The 21,301-nt window shown below is 41.5% G+C and overlaps 1 protein-coding gene and 1 pseudogene across 8 annotated transcripts in view; both read right to left on the bottom strand.

Moving 5' to 3' along the window:
• NOSTRIN (nitric oxide synthase trafficking) overlaps nt 1-21,301 on the bottom strand; it is a 61,252-nt gene that overhangs the window by 35,602 nt on the left and 4,349 nt on the right. For 5 of the 8 annotated variants that reach the window (XM_040475287.1, XM_040475289.1, XM_040475291.1 and 2 more), the window contains exons 2-4: nt 16,751-16,836; nt 3,436-3,519; nt 2,563-2,679 (exon numbers count right to left, since the gene is read on the bottom strand). In XM_040475287.1, the coding sequence (XP_040331221.1) occupies nt 2,563-2,679; nt 3,436-3,519; nt 16,751-16,836 (287 nt within the window). The remainder of the gene's footprint in view (nt 1-2,562; nt 2,680-3,435; nt 3,520-16,750; nt 16,837-21,301) is intronic. The other 3 variants (XM_040475290.1, XM_040475293.1, XM_040475294.1) reach the window with 3 other exon arrangements.
• On the bottom strand, nt 4,552-9,268 carry LOC121030192 (60S ribosomal protein L4-like; annotated as a pseudogene).

Here is a 21,301-nt window from a genome sequence, read left to right as displayed (position 1 = left end):
GATTTTCCATGTATAATATCATGTCATCTGCAAAAAGCGAAAGCTTGACTTCATCTTTGCCAATTTTGATGCCTTTGATTTCCTTTTGTTGTCTGATTGCTGATGCTAGAACTTCCAGCACTATGTTAAACAACAGCGGTGAGAGTGGGCATCCCTGTCGTGTTCCTGATCTCAGGGAAAAAGCTCTCAGTTTTTCCCCGTTGAGGATGATGTTAGCTGTGGGCTTTTCATAAATGGCTTTTATGATCTTTAAGTATGTTCCTTCTACCCCGACTTTCTCAAGGGTTTTTACTAAGAAAGGGTGCTGGATTTTGTCAAAGGCCTTTTCTGCATCGATTGACAGGATCATATGGTTTTTCTCTTTTTTTGGGTTAATGTGATGTATCACGTTGATTGATTTGCGAATGTTGAACCAGCCCTGCATCCCAGGAATGAATCCCACTTGATCATGGTGAATAATTCTTTTTATATGCCATTGAATTCGATTTGCTAGTATCTTATTGAGAATTTTTGCATCCGTATTCATCAGGGATATTGGCCTGTAGTTCTCTTTTTTTACTGGGTCTCTGTCTGGTTTAGGAATCAAAGTAATACTGGCTTCATAGAATGAGTCTGGAAGTTTTCCTTCCCTTTCTATTTCTTGGAATAGCTTGAGAAGGATAGGTATTATCTCTGCTTTAAACGTCTGGTAGAACTCCCCTGGGAAGCCATCTGGTCCTGGACTCTTATTTGTTGGGAGATTTTTGATAACCGATTCAATTTCTTCGCTGGTGATGGGTCTGTTCAAGCTTTCTATTTCCTCCTGATTGAGTTTTGGAAGAGTGTGGGTGTTCAGGAATTTGTCCATTTCTTCCAGGTTGTCCAATTTGTTGGCATATAATTTTTCATAGTATTCCCTGATAATTGTTTGTATCTCTGAGGGATTGGTTGTAATAATTCCATTTTCATCCATGATTTTATCTATTTGGGTCATCTCCCTTTTCTTTTTGAGAAGCCTGGCTAGAGGTTTGTCAATTTTGTTTACTTTTTCAAAGAACCAACTCTTGGTTTCGTTGATCTGCTCTACAGTTTTTTTAGATTCTATATTGTTTATTTCTGCTCTGATCTTTATTATTTCTCTTCTTGAGTGGATTTTTAAAAAAGGAACCCATGGTGTACCTGGATGGCTCAGTCAGTTAAGCATCTGACTCTTGATTTGGGCTCATGATTTCAGCTCAGGTCGTGATCTTATGGTTAGTGGGCTTCATCCCATGTTGGGACCTTTGCTGACAGCAAGAAGCCTGCTTGGGATTCTCTCTCTCCCTTTCGCTGCCTCTCCGCCCCCCCCCCCCAAAATAAATAAATAAACTTTAAAAGTATATAAGTAAATAAACAAATAAGTAGGAACTCAGGCACCCTTTGGGGAAGAGAAGCTGACATTTGATCCTCAGAGGAGCTGAGCAGCAGAGCAGGAAGCCTAGAGCTTGGACCTCAGAGGGGTCTGTGTCTTTGACCTTGAAAAGATCACATGATTTCTCTGACCTTCACTTAACTGGTCTTTTATTTATTTATTTATTTTAAACTTTTTAAAAAAATGTTTATTTATTTGTTTTTGAGAGAGAGACAGAGAGCAAGCAGGGGAGGGACAGAGAGAGAGGGAAACAGAATCCCAAGCAGGCTCTGTGCCGTCAGCACAGAGCCCGATGTGGGGCTTGAACCCATGAGCCATGAGATCATGACCTGAGCTGAAATGAAGAGTTGGGTGCCTAACCAACTGAGCCACCCAGGCACCCCTTAACTGGTCTTTTAAAATAGAAATAGTTCAGGTTATCTATCCAAGTAGCTAACACAGATTTTCATATAGATAAAAGTTTATTAATCAATCAATGGTTATTATTAACAAAACATTCTGGACATGCCACCGCTCTGGGAGCATCTATGCTGGATGCCAGGATTACAACACAACAAGACACACCTCCTGCACCCCTACACCTCTCATTCTTTAGGGGGTAATTAGGGAGTAATCAAAATCATAATGGACACTTATGGAGCTTTTGCTCTATGCCAGGAATTAAACACACTTCTCAAAAATTATCTCATTTAATCCTCACAGCAATTATATGAGATAGGTTCTATTTCCATTTTATTTTTTTTTTAATTTTTTTTTCAATGTTTATTTATTTTTGGTACAGAGAGAGACAGAGCATGAACGGGGGAGGGGCAGAGAGAGAGGGAGACACAGAATTGGAAACAGGCTCCAAGCTCTGAGCCATCAGCCCAGAGCCTGACGTGGGGCTTGAACTCACGGACCGCGAGATCGCGACCTGGCTGAAGTCGGATGCTCAACCGACTGCGCCACCCAGGCGCCCCTCTATTTCCATTTTAAATACACACTGACAAGTAAAATAAATTGCCCTATTCACCCACTTGATGAGGGGTAGAGGTAGAATTTAAATCTGGTCGGTGTAAATAAAGTCTATACTCAACCATTCTGCTATACTGGCTCCTTTGCAGTCTACTAAAGTACCGTCCTAAAAATCGAGCTCAAAGTCTAACAATTTCAAAGCCATTATTTGCTATTACAGAGGATTCCTGAGGAGGAATAGGAATGTGAGCTCCAGAAGGCTTCTTTTTTCTTTCCCTCTCTCTTTTACCATCAAAAGTGGTCTTTGCAATGGTACTTCCAGTTTAGGATGACACCTGCAAGTATTGGTCAAGAATCTTTGTTATAAATTATCATTGATGGACCATTTTTAAAATATCTTTTAGAATATCCAATATCTTTCTTCTCTCCCCTGGAAGAAAATATCAACTTCATTCTGAAATGTACTAAGGAAAATGTGAACCACCAGTTTTTCAGGACCCGATGAGCTAATCTCTACATACGTGATATCATAAAATACACACCTCCCCCAAGAGGTGTGTACACACACACACATACACACAATGAAGCACATGTCGTTACTCCATCTAACAGTGGAGGAAATCAAGGCACAGGGAGGCCAGGTTATTCTTTGGAGGTCATGGAGTTGAGATAAAGTGGGATTCACACTTCTTGACTCCAAGACCTTCCAACTCAGTGACACTGTTTCTAAAGTAACATGTTATCACTGGGACTTCTTATGAATATGGGTGTAGACATTGTAAGGACACAGGATCAATCCAGTTCTGTCACTTAATACCTGTGTAATTGGGGCAAGTTTCTTAAACTCTCCAAGCTTCAAGACCTTGTCTGTAATAGGGACAATTAAGAAGACTTGCCAAGGATCATGAAGATTAAAGGAGAGCATCTATAAAAGCTTGTAATGCAGTGCCTGGCACATAGTAAGTGCCCAAGAACTGTAAGCCGTGCTTGACATTATTCCTCCACATTTATAAGAGGAAGCTGGGATTGGACATATGTCACTTTTGATAGCTTTTAAGAATTATTTTGCCTTACCTCTTACAGATACTTACTTTTTTTTGGTGCTCTGTAATGTTTTGCTTAACTTGATTGCTAGTTTCTGAAGTCCTTTGGCATAGTTAATCTCCAAGTTTGCCCTGTTAGCAAAGGGATAGTTGTTAGGTAGGATGCTCTGGCCAAACGGCAGACAAACACACATACGCACACACAAATGAAGGAGGAATCAGGCTGACCATTCTATGCCTGCACAAAGACACACCTTGTTTACTATAAGGATCATCTTGTCCTTAGGTGAAATCCTTAAGGATATCCAAAAGGATCCTACGGAGGGAGAGCTTTTAATTTAACCTTCTTCTACACTAGAGTTATGGGTTGAATTGTATTCCCTTCCCACCCCCACAAAGATGTTAAAGTCCTAAGCCCTAGAGCCTGTGAATGTGGCCTTATTTAGAAATAGGGGCTTTGCAGATGATCAAGTTAAGATGAGTTCATCAGGATGGGCCAGATCCAATATGGCCATGTCCTTATAAAGAAAGGAAATTTGGACATAGAGACAAACACACACACACAGGGAGAATGCCATGTGAAGATGCAGACAAGAGATTGGGGTGATGCATCTACAAGCCATGGAGTCCCAAAGATTGGCAGAAAACCACCAGAGCCTAGATGGCAGCATGGAACAGATTCTTCGTCACAGCTCTCAGAAGGAGCCAACCTAGCCAACCCCTTGATCTCAGACTACCAGCCTCCAGAACTATGAGACAATCAATTTCTGTTATTTAAGACACCAAGTCTATGGTACCTTATTATGGCAGACCTAGCAAACTAATTCATCGAGCAAAGAATGGAAAACTTTCCTACTTATTCTGGGACATCAACACCATCAGATTAGCTCTAGATTATAATAGCTGGCAATGAAGTGATCAATTATGATGAAGTTAGCCAAGAAGTCGCTTTTTTTTTTTCTTTGTTTTGTTTCTCACTGCCCGTGATCAGGTCTTTATTCAAAATGAGCTACCCAGGGGTGGTGCCTGGGTGGCTCAGTTGGTTAAGTGTCTGACTTCGGCTCAGGTCATGATCTTGCGGCTGGAGTTCAAGCTCTGTGTCGCACTCTGTGCTGACAGCTTGGAGCCTGGAGTCTGCTTCGGATTCTGTGTCTCCCTCTCTGTCTGCCCCTCCTTCACTCATGCTCTGTCTCTCTCTCAAAGATAAATAAACATTAAAAAAAAATTAGCTGCCCAAAATGATTCAACATTTATAGAAGACACAAATGTAAATTTATGCAGCAGGATTTTTTCTTCCATGGTGGGTTTCTTTCTTTTTTACAGGCTTCTTCTCAGCCTCTGCGTTCTTGGCTTTTTCCCACCAAAGGTTTCTTCTGCTCCTTAACACCAAGATGCTTCTTTCCCTTCTTCCCTACCACAGACTGCTTGCCTGGAACCCTCTTCTCACCCGATATGGCTTTTAGCATGGCTGCTGCCTCATCCATCCAGAGTTTGTGACGCCTGGCCTGGCGGAGGATGGTGCTCTGGCACATGGTCTTGGCATATGGGTTTGGCTTCAACCTGATTCTCAGGTTCTTTGGTGAATTCTTGCTCAGGACTCTGTGATGAATCTTCCTGCATGCTGCTCCCAGGGCTCTTTGGATCTCTGGGTTTTTCCAGATTCTGCTAAGGTGTGTATCAAGCGTGTAGTTATTCTTGAGGGAGGATGCCTTACACCAAGTGCCATACAGAACATCTAACTTGGGGAAAGCACTTTCAGTCCAAATGTGGAACCATCCCATGCCCACCAGGAGCAAGTGTCAAAATGTTCAGTTGCTTACTAAATAGAGTAATTCCAAGAATGTTTCTGCAGGCCTGGATGACACCGTTGTCCTCATTATAGATAATGCAGGGTCCCCCACACTGGAGACGACAGTGGTTTCTCGCTTTGCCATTTCCAGCACTCCTTTGTTGAGATGCATTAGACATTTTTGATATTCCAAGCCTTAAGTTTCATAAGAAGCAGAACAGCCTCCTTGGTCTTCTTGTAGCCTTCAACTTCATCTTCAACCACCAAAGGAAGTTCAGAAACTTCCTCGATATGATGACCTTTAGACATGACCAGCTCTGGTAAGGCTGAGGCACCCAGGGCAGACCACACCACTTCTGAGTTGTGTTCACTCTGGTGCCAATGACACCAGGTTTTGGTTGGTGCAAACATGGAGCCCCCGTGACATGGGTTTCCAAAAGCACCCAGGCTGGAGTGGTGAGTCCCGCTGCCTCAAACTCTGGACATTCGAGCCACAGCTCTGCCAGTACCCTAAGACTCAGCACTTGTTTGGTGACCTGCTAATTCATAACAGTGTAGGGCTGTCTGTTGTTTGCACGCAAGTTGGTATGAACAAAGTTCACAGTATATGGTGGAATGGGAGCCTTGAGCACACTAGGCAAAGTTGTATTTTTACCAGATGACTCCCCCTTTTCAGAATACACTGATACCAGTGGACAAGCACACACCACGGCAGGGAGGGGAGAAGGTCGCACTCCTCTCAACCCAGCAGCTGCTACACAAAAAGCAAGAAGTAGCTTTCTAATGGAAAAGTGCAGAGGGGCCAAAACTAGATTTAGAAAATGAATTTCTGTTACTTTCTATGCAGGACAAGACTCAGTAGGGAATCTGGGCATGCCTCCAAAAACAAACTCCTCGGTTCTTTTGAATAGATTGAATCACCGTTATCTTAAACTGATTTTACCATGTCCTACTTATAAGCCCATCTATAGATAACATAAAGACATAGTCTTATTCAGTCTTCTCACTTTCTTTGAAGATAATACAAATGTAGGACATTAAGTTCAATTTATATTGTATTCCTTCTTAATTTGGACCAGAGTGGGTGTGTTTATTTTGTTACTATTATTGCATAGTTTTTAGTCTTTGAATTCTATTTTTATTATAACATATCTTTAGATTTATGACTTCATTTCATTGGAAAAACAATCCCAGAATTCTCTAGTAAACAACTTAATACCTGCATTTTTTTCAGTGCAATGAAATTAGAATTTAATATCATGGATCGAACGGGGAAAGATAGCTCTGTTGTATAAAATGGAATCCAGAGATCATGAGCTATTGATCTATTGTTAAATTTCTATTCATCTTTCCCTGTTAGTATAGCTGTGATTTAAGTTATTTTCACCACTATTTGAAAGAAAGAAAGTCACTGTAGAATGCATATTAAGGCCTAGTTGCTTAAAACACCATTTGGAATTAAACCTTTCCCAAGTGTAAGTAATGGTCGTGGCAAGTATTTTAAAATAATGAAGCTGATAGGTAAATACATCATTGCATTTAAAAAGCTATTTCTGGGGCGCCTGGGTGGCGCAGTCGGTTAAGCGTCCGACTTCAGCCAGGTCACGATCTCGCGGTCCGTGAGTTTGAGCCCCGCGTCGGGCTCTGGGCTGATGGCTCAGAGCCTGGAGCCTGTTTCCGATTCTGTGTCTCCCTCTCTCTCCGCCCCCGCCCCCCGTTCATGCTCTGTCTCTCTCTGTTCCAAAAATAAATAAACGTTGAAAAAAAAAATTAAAAAAAAAAAAAAAAAAAAAGCTATTTCTGTGCTCTAAGAATATATTCCAATCAATGGAGAGAGAGAATGCTGGTCAGCAGCAAACTGGGAGAGACCATCACCTTGATGAATTTGGATGTTCTAGAAGCCCAGACCTCTACCGTTTACTGGAGTTGCTTTAGTTACTGCTTAAAGGGAGTAATCAGACCCACCTCTAGAGGTTTTATGATGATTAAAATATGCAAATGATCCAAACCTAGGAGGGGCTCAATACCTAGATTGATTGCTGGACTGACCTGCATAATCTGACACTTATCTCCCTCTCTATTTCCTCTCCTACCAGTCATCCCCTTGCTTACTGTACTCCTGCTTAGTAGCCAAATGCCATCCTCCCTCAGGGCCTTTGCACTTGCTGTGGCCCTTGCTGGATACTCCTGCTATATAACCACATGGCATCTCCTTCATATAAACCCCAACAGGTTTTGTTCAAACATCACTATCTCAGAGGCTACCCTGTGACTATATATTCTCTTAAGGATTTCTTTATGTTCTAGAACTTAACCACTGTCTTACACCACATATTTTCTCAGTATATTTCTATGAACAATTCTGTGAACACCCCTAGAAGGTAAGTTCCACAAAGACCAGAATTTGTTTCGTTCGCTGCTTGCTATATCTCTAGGCCTAGAACAGTGCCAGGCACTCAGTATATAAGTCTTGAATGGACTTCCCATCAGATCTTGGTTAGAATTTTTAACTGGTCTCTGCTATATCTGTTCTTGCTCCACAGCTTTTGAAAATTTTAAACTATTTCGATGCATTCCTGCCCTGATGCATTGCTCAGTCCTAATGTCAGAGTACACTGCTTTCTAGCCCTTGGAGTAGCTAGATCCACTTACCTAGTCCATTGCTAACCAGAGGGCTTTTTAAGACTTTCTTTTTTAGCATTCCGTTTTCTCTTGGAAGCAGCACAGAGAACATTAAATAAGAAGAAGTATTCGTACTGCTCAGCTAAGTGCTAGGCACCAAACAAGTTCTTAATAAATAGTAATTTTTCAAGTACCATTATTATGTACCCCAAAGGATCTCTAAACATTCAGAACACCTCGAATATACAGAGATCGGAAGTGTTGGGGGAAGAATCCACAGTTTGCTCATCCATCAGCTCCAGGACAATCCAGAATGGCTTCTAACACAACAGGTAATGCTGTTGGGCACAGCCTTTTCCTCAGAATTCATTTTCACTTTCAGGATGTTCTTGGAGGCTGTACAAGGAGTCTCTCAGAGGCCAGGCGGAAATAAAAAGGACAATTGCCAGAAGGAAGTGTTGTTTTCCTTTAAATTGCTAACTAAATCAGATTCACCTGGGGGAAAATGTTGGGCTTTTGTCATCAAGAAAGGAAAAGGGTCCTGCTGGCTGTGAAGCTAATACTCTTCTGTTTTGAGCTTTGCTTCCCAGCCCCAGGACTTCTGCTGGGTTTTGCTTGAGCACAATAGGAAACCAGCCTAAAGAGATTCGATTACTGCACAGCATTTCTCATTACACACAAGTATCTTAGAAATCTGGGCAGATCTGTAGTTTTACAGGTTGAAATAGAGCTTAAAAATTCCAAACAGTGCCCTCTTGATAAATGTGTTGCCATCCCTTGTGATGTGTTGCTGATGCTTGACTTGTGTTCTGCCTGCCCACAAAATAGCGACATCCAACATTTCCTGGGCACTTACAACATGCCAGGCACCCTTCTAAGTGTTTTAGGCATGAAACTTCCTCACTTAATCTGGGAGAACTCCCATCAGGTAGGCACACATACTCTCCCCATTTCATGGAGGGGAACGCCAAGATGCAAAGAGTTTACCCCCATTAAACTTTCCTAAGGTCACATAAGAAGAAGTGACAGAGCTGAGACTTGAAACCAGGCAGTCTGGGCTTGAGAAACTGCCTGCTTGGTCCTTCCAGTTTCCTGCCTCTGAAACTGTGGGGAAGAGGCTGGGGATGGAGAATTGCGGGGGAAGTCAAAGGTAAGTGCTTTTAAAAACTGTCACCGCCTCTCACTTCGCCTTTAAAGGCAGTGTTCTGAATCACCAGAGCTCCTGGTGGCTTAGCAGCTAGAGACCGAACTCACAGCAACCTCAGCACAGGCGGACTGAGCTTGCCGGGCATCTTCTGGAAACATCAGTATAAGTCATGTTCCCAGACATGGAGGAGGTGTTAAGGGTCTGGAAGGTGGGAGGGAGGGGGCTGTGATATCAGCTGTCATCCATGTAGGTCTCTGAGTCAGGACCGAGTTGGACACGGCCTCTTTGACGAGCACCTGTAACTGTCCCTCCACCTTCAGCATAGTGGTGACCCTGAAGGGTTTTAGACCCAGCATTCAAATTGACCAAGCAAAGCTGGCTGCCAACATTTTAAACCCTAATAACCACTTGAGAATCCTCAACAGATTACCCTGCCAGTTAGAAGGAAATGAAACAAGGTCAGGAGGATGGGTGTGGGTACAGGAGGAATGGAACACTCTGAGCTCTCTTTCTGGTGAGTCTGCCAACTAATGAAAAGTTCCCTGCCTCTGGCAACGAATGACCTTCATCTTAACAGAGGTTAATGAGTAAATTCCTCCCCAGAGAAAATTGCTCTAAGAAGCCATGTTCCCACTGGCAAGCATAGAGAGAGCTTTTACTTTTATAAACCAGGACATTTGTAAATTGAAACAAACACTGCTATGTGGCTCCGTCTGTGCTTATGGTCTAATAAAGAGTATGTGTGGATATATGTATCGATTTATCAATCGATCGATAGATAGGTGATAGGTAGATAGATGGATATCCTTTAAGAATTCCTGAACAGAAATGCACTGACCTCAGTGTTTTCCCAAGGCAAATGTGGCAAGTGTACCCCTGTATACATTGGTTTCTTCTCAGTCCTTTGAAGAGAGCTGTTTTATCACGGGTTCCATAATGTAAAGGGAGTTAAGAGAGGCAGAGCTAATGTCGAATCGAGACAGAGAATTTTCATTCCCTCATTAAAATAATCAGAAACAAGCTTGTAAGAACACTCTGTTTAATATTCTAGCCCTATAGCTACTATACGTAGTAGAGGTCGAGATTTCTTCTCCAAGCAACTGTCTTGGCACATGTGAAATTGATGATGTACGTATATATATTTTGATGCATAACTCAATCTCAGAATATTCCAGTGAGCCTTAAAGATCCTGAACCAGGGAAATGGCGTGCACTGACTTTTAATCCATTTATATTCTAATTTCCTCTCAGCATGTGGAGGCAGGTCAATAAATTTTCATTAGTAATAATGAAGACCGACCAGTAAGTCAAAGATCAACATTTGTCTTCAATTTTAAAATAAATGATACTTTTGAAAGAAAGGGGAGAGGAAGAATATGTGGTATCAGATTCAATATTTTAGATAGAGCACAAATTAAACTGTAAGAATATAAGTGACCATGTCATCAATTTTAGCATATCCTGCTCTATTAAAATTAAGATGATAAAAAGTGATTAAAAAAAAAGACTGTAGCTGCCCCTGTGTCTATGAGAAATTAATTAAAATTGAACTAAGCCTCTCTCAAGCTTGAAAACAGCAGGTAACAGAGCCATCCCTTCATTATGAATTAAGAAGAAATTTTAGTAATCCGAAAATGTTTGTGAATCAGTCCCACCTCTGGTTTCTTACTTTCCACCAGGAGCAGCTTCTGGTTTGGGGGCTGGTATATTGATATTTTATACCCAAGCCTTATCAGTTTGCCTTTTGAAAGATGGTCCTAAGCCCATTTTATAACCAGGCTGTATTTAAAAGTTAGTTATTAGCCATCTGAAGGGCATTTTCACATGGAAGCTCTCTGTTACTCGAGTGCCTGGGCTCTTGGCTAGCCCACAACGCCCACCTCATCAGTATCGATTGCCCTAATTCTGGCTGCTAAGAACAGTATGAGAAGATGAAATGCAAGGACCAGACCCTCCTTCGCTGCCCAGAATTCAAGCACCACTCAGTTACTGCTCACTTCCGGCCCAGAGAGTACACAGCTATGGTAGCTCCAGAACTTCAGATTCTCCATGGCTGGTAATTCCTGAACTGAGTGACGTCAGTGGAATCAGGTGAGAGTGTTGTTTTGGGGGGGGAGTCAGGTAAAATGGACAAGAAGGGCCATATGCCTAACTTTTTAGCTGGAAAACAAAATTGTGTACAGCATTTCACCATGTCATAGAAACACTATACTCTGATATAATGAGAGAGGGAGTCACAAGGGAGCTGAGCCCTGCCCGCTTAACTTCTCCTCACTCCTTGAAGTGGCCCCTGAGGGCTCCCCCAGGCCCCCGTGTTACCAGATTTAGAAGCTACTAGGCTTAATGGCCGCTGATGTCATTTCCCACAGAGGACTTTAAGACTCTGAAGGGGGCTACACTAGGACCCCTTGAGCATGTTGGGATACCCACAGTGGCAGTGCCCGGTGGCCAGATGCCCTCACACCAAGCGTGTGTTGAGCTGGGTAGGAATCAAAATGTATCCTTTTTTTCCACATCCCCATCTCTATATTATGAATGAGTGAGAGTATGGTCACATTGCATTGAGCTGTGAGAATTAAAAAAGTGAAAGACACCAAGTATAAGACATATCTAACACAGTGCCTGATCTGTAGATTGTGCTGGACAAATGGTATCTTCAGTGTTTCTGTCATTCTTGTCTAGCTTTTTGTTCAAAATAATCTATATACCATGTAAGTAAATTTCTTTCACACATTTATTTATTGCTTCTCAGAAATAGCCTAACTTGAACTTCTTAAAAGATAGGACTGCCTAAAGTCACTCTTACACTGACACATTCATTCACTCAGTAAACATCTGTTGAACGCTTGTTCTATTCTAGGCTCTGTGCTGGTCACATGGGATACAGAGACTCTCAAGGAGGTCAGCCTCCAGTGGAAGAGACAGGCGAGTGAACAGACTGTAACAGTGTAGAGTAGTAGGATCTAGAGCAGAGATAAGTTCTCTGCATCCCTGAGGAGTACCATTTTGAGATGGGACTGGAGTCAGGGAAGGCTCACATGAGTGGGATAGCTGAATCTTGGAGATCTATTGAATGCAGACTGGTAACCAAGGTGAAGAAGTGTCTAACAGACATAGGATACAGTATGCACAAATTCAGGAACCCATCAGGGCAGGTGGGAGTTGGTAGGAGGGATGGCAAGGACACAAAGCGGAGTTGTGACTACCAGTGGTTCAATAGATGAAGAGGGGTGGGGGTCATGGGTAGATGGAGGGAGACAAATTGGATAGGGAGGCAGGGCCCACATCTCAAAGGCCCTTTTATAAAATGCTATGAGGGCTGAATTTTATACTAAAGGTCATGGAAGCCTTTGAAGAGTCTTAAACAGGGTCATGGTCACAGAGTGGAAGATGTGTTAGAGAGATAGGGGCAGAGCTCTTGCCAGCTCCCTAGTTGAGATAACTTTGCTTGCATTAGAAAAAGGAGATTCTTTGAAAAGGCACAGCTCGGAGCCAAGGTGCAAGGCTCGAGGGTGGAGAGTGGGTTAGATTTCTGCTTTCACTCAGCCCCTGCAGGTGCTTTTATGCAGTGTACAAACTGCACAACTTCAAGGCAGTACTCCTAGACGAAGAATAGGTTAAGAGATTTTTTCCCCCCAGAACAATGGCAGAGTCCATGAAATGATAAGAAAGCTATGGGTGTAACAGGTGCTTAAAAGAGAGAAACATGAAGATCTGGTCATGAGGTGAGAAAGAAGAAGGGTCATGGGTGACTCCCAGATAATTGGGCTTAATTGGGTGGGCAGAGGTCCCAGTCACCATGGTAAAACATCCAGGAGTATACACTTTGGGGAAAAGCTGATAAACTTTGTTTTGAATAGGCTGACTTTGTGGTTGCATGGGACACCCAGGTGGAAATGCCCGATAGAGTGTCAGATGTATGGCTTGGAGTACAGATAAGACATATTGCCTGGTAATATAAATGTATGAGTCATCAATATGCAAAAAAGAGCTGAAGCTGTAGAAGTTAAGATCACCCAGGCCATGGGCAGAGTTGAAAAGTTTAGGATTTATCAACATTTTCATTTCAATCATTTATGCCTTTGTTGACAGCATCTGCAATGAGTCGTGGATGGAACAATGACCAACTATACTTCTTTGTTCCATTCTTTTCTTTCTTTCTATTTATTTATTTATTTATTTATTTTAATGTCCAGACCAGTGGCACTTGCCATTTGCAAACCTGCCCTGAAGCTCCCTTACAGAGAACAATTGATTTTCCCACGAAAGCCTGTTTAAGCCCTAGCTGTGAGGGTGCAGGGGACCAAACATTCATAAACAGTTTTGGGGAATGTGCCTTTGTCCTTTAAGTCCAATCTGTAATTGTGTTAAAGCGAACCCAATGACTTTGGCATTAGGCATGTCAGGGGCTGCTGTGTGTTTCTGGCTAAATCAGAGTTGCTACTACAAAAAAAAAAAAAAAAAAAGGGAAACTGATGCTGCTAACTGGATAAAAGAAGTTAAGCATGACCATGAATTGCAGAATTGCCAGGCAAAATGATGTTTTAATAACAACTGCACTTTTCTATCACCACCAATTAGAACAAATTGGTAGGCAGCTGAGCTTGGAAATGAAGCATTATCTGGACTTAAAGCTTGATCGTGATGCTGTCTCTTGTAGCCATGTGCTAATGTGGAACTGCCATGCGGAAACACATTCCAATGTATTCGTAAGCAAGGTGTCTGGAATTGTTAAAATCCAAGGGCAGTAAAGACCTTGTTCTAGTAATGTAGGCATAATGATAAAATAGGGGCATCTGGGTGGCTCAGTCCCTTAAGCGTTCAACTCTTGATTTTGGCTCAGGTCGTGATCTCAAGGTCTTGAAACAGAGCCCTGCATTGGGCTTCATGTTTTGTGTGAAGCCTGCTTAAGATTCTCTATCCCCCTTTCCCCCTGCTCCCTCTGCTCCTCCTCTGCTCATGCTCTCTCTCTCTCTTTCTCTAAAAAACAAAAAAAATTAAAAAGAAAGAAACCTTTAACTATCTTGCATTCATTTATTCTTTCAATCTCCAAGTATTTACTGAATGTATTTTATATGACTGATACACCTTTAGCCCTAAGAAGCCCCATATGCTTCCTCACTATATCTTTTATTATCCTGGCCACTGGATTTTTCTTCATAATTTTTCTTCATAATTTTCTGTGTTATAACCTTCACAGAGAATGCCTACTATATGTGTTCCAGGAGTACCATTTACTTGTCTGATGGGGTTTCTCATTACTTGTCTATACTCTAAGTAACTGGATAGTTTTTATACAGAGTTGTGGTATGGGGCCCCAAGCCTGCTTGGGATTCTCTCTCTCTCTCCCTTTGCCTCTCCCCTGCTCATGCTTGCTGTCTCAAGTAAGTAAGTCAGTAAGTAAATAAATAAATAAATAAAATCTTAAAAAGAGTATTGGTTTACAGGTATTTTTCTAATACAGAGGAAAGATATCATTGACTTATATGTAATAACTCTACCCATTTACAAGGATGGCTGATGGCCTAGCTCTTATCTTTTGTATATCTAAGGTAATAGATACTGATTTCTCAGAATGGAAAGGGTAAGGCAAGTATAGTACCAATTATGTTGTGACCATTCCTCCTTTTGCTATGATTATTATGTCAACTCAGTTCAAATACCTTATAGGAAGAGTTAGTGACTTCAGAATCACTCCCCATGGGGGAAAAAAAACCCAATTCTAGCAAGTGAAGTGGACTCTGTATTTGCCAGCTAACATATAGAAATATAGATGGAAAAAAACACAATGTGTTACATATTCAAAGATTAATAGAAAGTTTGTGTCTGAAAAAAAAAAAAAGAAAGTTTGTTAGAAAAATGTTGTCTCCAAATACCTACTCTTTTAGTGTGGGTGAACATCCTTCAGGTTAATTACATGATCAAACAAGTGAGCCGAGGAAGGAGAACCAAAAGTTCAGGTGTGAGGAGACATTGCCAAAAGCACATTTATCAGGAGTAAATATAAAGCAACTCAAATGGCATCTTGGTTAGGGAGAAATTATTTAATTGTTGTATAAGCTCAGCTATAAGTTCAGCTTTACAAAAATGTCCAGGAAAGCATCTATTGCATAAATGACCTAATACCTAGCATCATTTCTCCAGTCAAGGTAAACATTAGATTCCCCTCTCATATGTATGCTATGCACTTTTTATCCCAGAAAAGTGCTAGTAATTTTGCGAACCAGTACTGTTCTTTAGATCTTCAAATTCTAATTTCCACTCCATAGGAAGGTAAAACTATGGAGAGAAACATTCTTAGCTACCCAAGTGTTTCTTCTTCTTTGGAGCTTGTTTGCTGCTCTAGAACCTATGGGTGGAAGGCTTTGCATGTGAATAACTCTGGGAAGGATAGTAGCCCTAGGAAGCAACTCTGAGAGACCCAGGTAAGAAATGAAGGTTGTGATTGTATATAAAGTAGATGTGTCTGTGGCAGCGTGGAGGTTTGGAGTGACCTGGACAGGGAAAAACAATAAGACAGTTCGGAGCACTGATTCCCCCATATTTATTCCATTCATTCTTAAGTCCATTTGCCAAGCATTATTTATCACCTGCCTTCTGTCTTCATTGCTGTCTACGGGGCACTAATTTTGAACACAGGGACACCAAATAATCAAGGCCCAGAGGACTTTAATCCAGGTCACATGCATGGCTAAAATATGTATAGATCCTTCCCAATCTGCAGGAGGAGGGTGCTTTCTAATCTAGATAATGGGTTGAATTTGTACAATAGCTAACTGGTCCTATTCTAAATAATTTTTTGAGACTAAAAAAATAAATATTTTCTTAAAGAAGAAATTCCCTCCCAGATTGTTCCTCCCTGTTCCTCTCAGAATCAAAGCAATTGGCTGTTAAGATAGAAGTAACTTATTTTAATTTTTTTCTTTTTGACTCCATTTGACAAACATGTGTTTTGTTTGTTTGTTTGCTTGTTTTGTTTTTGTTTTTTTAATAACTGCCTGTTTGAGCTTTCCCTTATCTTTCCCTGGCCTTACTGATTGTTCCTGATAAAGCTGATATTCTCATTTGCTCTCATCCTACTAATGCAGGATGCAATTGATCCATATATACTACACATGCCATACTTTAAATTTGAAATAGTTATCTTAAAAGAATAGGTTTAACTCTTTAGGGTTGCTTATTATAGAGCTGTCTAGATATAGGGAAAAGACTTAAGGACTCTTTACGGCCCAGTTCAGTTCTTGGGTTCTCTAATTTTAAGCAGGAACTTTTGTAACTTTCTTGACTGACTTAGGTGTGCTCATTTTAGCATAGTCAACAACTTTACACATGATCACATCTAGTAGTAAGAGAAGATGATGCTGAAAATGATCACTTTTCATTCATGAGACATTTACTGAGGAAGTCCAAAGCCCAGACATGAAAAGATGAATAGGATACAGCCCCTGCCCTGGTAAGGAAGACGGAAATGTAAACTCACAGTTGCCATCAGTATGGGAATCTAATAATGGCATATACATCAGGCCCAGTGGAGTGCCCCAGGAGGGGGTTGATAAACTCAGTCTGCGAAGTCAAAAGAGACTTGACTGAGCCTTCGCAAGCAGAATTACTTCCTATCGTTTCCTGATTTTTATGGCACCCAAGTGATAAGTGTGCAATAGAGGAGAATCACTCTTCAAACTAATCTCTCCAGTACCAAAATACAACACGGAGTTCTGGAAAGTAGGACAGCTTGTAATCACTCCTCCGGTCATATTGCTAGCTGCAATGAAAGAACTGTTTATTGCAAACGTGCATTTTTGTACCTTTGCTGAAGAATGGATGTGACCTGCTTGCAGAAATTCTCTCCGTTTTGAGAAAACCCCTTTAGATTCTTGTACACTTTATTATACTGAAAAAGAAAAGCACAGAAGGGTTATGAGCACTTTCAAAGACAGAACGATAAATTCAGACTGCTCTGTAATGATGACTGTCATTGTAAATGATCGTGAAGCTAAGGGGATGTACACATTTTGGATGAGTTCCTAAAATAAAGATTAAGTGTCTTATGCCTGGATATGAAATACCTGGCAGAACTTTTCAAAAATACAGCTGGTTTGTTTGTCCCCAGGCAACAAGTCAGCAGTGGGGTGATTTTGAAGTCTGACTTCCTGTCACTTCTATTGTTTCCCAGGATGGTTAAAAGTACATTCTGAAATATGTACACTGAGTAATCATTTTGTGCCTCCACCCCAAGTTCCCAAATAATATTCCTGGGTGCCATACCATGAGCTCATGAAGTGAATGTGGTTTTTTTTTTTTTTTTTGGATGGATATGAATATGTAAGTGAAATAACTTGCTAATAAAATGTGTCCTGGTCCCTCTAAATCTGATTTAACTCTAGTAATAAAGAGGTACCTGGGTGGCTCAGTCAGTTAAGCGTCAGACTTGAGCTCAGGTCATGACCTCACGGCTCATGATTTTGAGCCCCACACCCGGCTCTGTGCTGACGACAGCTCAGAGCCTGGAGCCTGCTTCGGATTCTGTGTCTCCCTCTCTCTCTGTCCCTCCCCCGCTTGTGCTCTGTCTCTCTCTCCCTCTCAAAAATAAACATTAAAAAATTTTTTTCTAACTCTAGTAATAAGAATGTTATAATAATGCATTGAACATTTTTGTTGTACCAAACTTTTACAAATTTATGAATAAATCTTTATAAATTCATTCCTATATGAATTTAGCATACAGACACAAGAATTCAATGGGAAAGATTTTGTCATTTGATTTCGAACTCCACGAAGTCACCCTGAAAATTGTATTTGTAAAAGTAGACATTGATGATGGTAGATTTTAAGTGCCCAAATGAAGAGACTAAACGTGAATGAATTCTGCAGCTGTCCTGACACAGAGTGGATCAGTTAGGCAGTGGAACAGTCCCAAGCACATTCCCTCAGAGTTTCCATGTGGGAGGTGTGATACCTCATTGCATTTTTTAAAATGAGATTTTACAGAGGAGGATGCAAGTTCTGTATGAAATGAGGGCCATGCTGTGGCTCTTTGTTCCTCCGACGAGCCAGCCTCGTCCAGCACTCCAGTGGCTTTGAGAGCTCACATTCAGGGAGCACCTACTATGCAGCTGGCAGATTCACGGACGTGAATCCTCAGGGCCGAGGCAACCCTTCAGTTGTCATGGGAACACCTGGTGTGTGTGCTAGCAGAGTAGCAAACAGAGGACACAGGGTCACAGAGGAGGAAAGGACCTAAAGGAAAGGACCTGATCCAGGTTCTTAACTTCAGAGCGGAATGAACCAAATCTAGGATATAGAAATACAATCCTATAGATACCAAATTCCTTTTTTTAACTATAATTAAAACAGTTTTTTAATGTGTATTTACTTTTGAGAGAAAGAGAGAGACGGCACAAGCATGGGAGGGGCAGAGACAGAGATGGAGACACAGAATCCGAAGCAGGCTCCAGGCTCCGGGCTGTCAGCACAGAGCCCAACGCAAGGCTTGAACTCACAAGCTCTGAGGTCACAACCTAAGCAGAAGTTGGATGCTTAACCGACTGAGCCACCCAGGTGTCCCTGTACCAAGTTCTTTTATCTTTATGCAGTGGTTCTCCTTTCACCTGAACTTAGCACCGAGAGCCAGGGCAGGGTTTGGCAGACACACAGGAATAGCAAATGGCTCCAATGAAACTACCTCGGGCTCAAAGACAGTAGTCAGGGAGCAATGCTCTTTATAAAGACATTGTGAACTCCTAAAGCAGAGTTGACAAAATCACGCGTCTGCAGGCAGGGGCAGACCCCTGCGTGAATGAGGAGTAGGGTGGGGAGAGCGAGCTGGAGAGACAGCTGTCCCCACTGCTCTGGACCAAGGGACTGCAGCCCAGGATGGCCAGATATTCTAGTCTGTCCCAAAAAGCTGACATAGGGATTGGCATCTGAAATACGGTTTTAAAAAAACAATGGTAGCAAACAATTTACAAATTTTTAAGCTGTCTGCAGAGCAAGCAAAACATGCCTACAGTGAGGTTCAGATGTAGGATGTCTGAGGAAATGATTCTCCCCTGAGTCATGAGAGTAAAATTACTATTTGGCAACCAACCCACTTTTATTTCTATAAAAATAACTTGTCTGTGAACGATATGATCTTATAAGGCCTCCTTCCTTCCCTTACAGGTACAATGGGAAAGTTTTAGTGAGCATTTTAAGATTGTTTAGCTTTTTTGTTTGCTCCTCTGTTGCCTAAACGTTTTCAATAAATCACCCCCAGCCTTTTTATTTTCTTACTACACTACCAAATAACATTCCACAAATCACACATAGGTATCATGAGAAGAAAATAAATAAATGTGAAGCAGGGCACATATCCCCAGCATAAAGTTTTTTCTCGTGTCTCTCCCTTAGATGTAGCCATGTGACTAAACGTTTCCCAAGGAAGCATGGGTAAAAGTGTTGTGTGAGGTTTCAGTGACGTTTCCTTCCTTCTCTTCCCCGATACCTATACTTAGAAACGATGGCTGAGGCCACGAGGTGGCCTTGAGGATAGACGCCATGTACTAAGATGGCAGAGTAGAAAAAGAAAAAGAGCCTGGGTCCTTGATGGCCCTGGGGGCCACCATATAAGCCCTCAACTCCCTACTTTTGGACTTACTTTATGTGTGAGAGGAATGTAATAATAGGGGTTTTGAAAAGCCACTCTTATTTTTGACTTTTAAAATGTGCAGCTGAACATAGTTCAAACTCAGACACAGTCTTTAAACTTTTTGTTTTAAATTATGAGACATTTTTATGTTTCATAAAATAATAATGACACAGATAATAATAATGATACACACAGGAACTCGTTACCTAAGTTATAGAGATATTTAACACTTTGCTTCTGCTTTCTGTAAACAACTGTTTTTTTTTTTCATTCCTTTTCATAATTTCTTTGGCTATACTTGGGCATTTATTCTTGCATATGAGGATTTATCTAATTACATTTTTTTTTAAAAAGTCCCTGTTGGAATCCTAATTGGAATGTCATTACATAAATATATCAATTTGGGGAAATTGACTTTTTTATGGTATTTAGACCTCCCATCCAAGGACATAGTAAGTCTTTTCATGTGTTCAAATCTTATTTTATGTTCAATAAAATTTTATGATTTTCTTTCTAAGTCCTGTAGCTTTCTTATTTGATTTACTTAGAAATACCTCACAATATTAAATTGTAAGTTTTTAATGTAATGTCCTATCTGCTTCTCTCTCCAGCCCACAGCAAAGCAGAAACAAAGACCCAGCAAAAACGCCAGGGGGCCATGTGCAAGAGCGAAAGATTTGAATGGGTGCTTGCAGAGTGAGTTTTCTTGCTCTGAAACATTAGGAGGCTGGGGCTGGGGCTGGGAAAAGACAGAGCAGAGATGTAGACTGGAGGAATTTGGAGGTTTCAGAGCAACATGAGAAGAACCTCCCATCAGGAGAGCCAGGAGTGCAAGGAAGGGACTCTGAGATGAGGTGTCCCTTCACCAGCCCCACACCAGCCCCATCACCTGAGGAGTCTGCATCTAGCAGACCTGGGGAGAGAATAGGATACCTTGGACCCCATGTATGAGGATGGGAGCATGGAGGGGAAATCTTGCCCCTAACCAAAGTGGAAATGAGCAGAACCAGTTGAGAATTTTTATGTGCTGGGCCTCAGGGGCTGCTGAATTTCCCAAATTTATCAAGCCATCAAAACTCTCCAAGACATGTTTTTAAAATACTATCTCCAGAGGACCAGTTCTAGGAGGCCAGACAGCCTTAAATGTTTCTAAACCATTGATTCAAAGCTCAATTGTTTTTGGAGGGAGTCAGGGAGACTGTGAGAAAGTGGGGAGTTTCTGTCTTTTCCAAAGGCGTTCAAACTCGACTTGTTAAAGCAAGAGGCTGCTCAAACGAAGCACATCTTATGCTTCAATCGATGCTGCAGCTGCCAGGATTTTGGAAGATGATTTCCTGTTATTTAATAGACTGGTACTTCCTAACTGTTTTCACATTATGACACATCTAGAAAATGCTATTTGTACGAGGACAGTGTGGTAAATGAGCGAAGTTGTTCCAGGCAGAGGAAATTGGCCCATGAGCTCTGTCCCCCAACCACATCCTGCCAGTTTTAGGGTTGCCGAGATTCATGTCTCAGGTACACTTATAACCCATTCCCTAAACTCCAGGATGCCCAGGCACACACTAGTTCAAAAGCTCCTGATACATTGTGTTGTTAACTTAGTGCTCAGGTGACAACAGGATGTTCTTCTTATTACAGCAATGGAGAGATTTTTTTATCTCTAACCCTACATGCAATGTACCAGACACTCCCTGACAAACCCTGATCTACGTGAGATAAGGGTGAT

This window comes from Herpailurus yagouaroundi, unplaced genomic scaffold (genome assembly GCF_014898765.1).
Source record: "Herpailurus yagouaroundi ecotype Mexico unplaced genomic scaffold, PumYag 140, whole genome shotgun sequence".
NCBI classification, from domain to species: Eukaryota; Metazoa; Chordata; class Mammalia; order Carnivora; family Felidae; genus Herpailurus; species Herpailurus yagouaroundi.
Note: the sequence above shows the minus strand (reverse complement) of the source record. Positions and strands in the feature narration are given on the sequence as shown.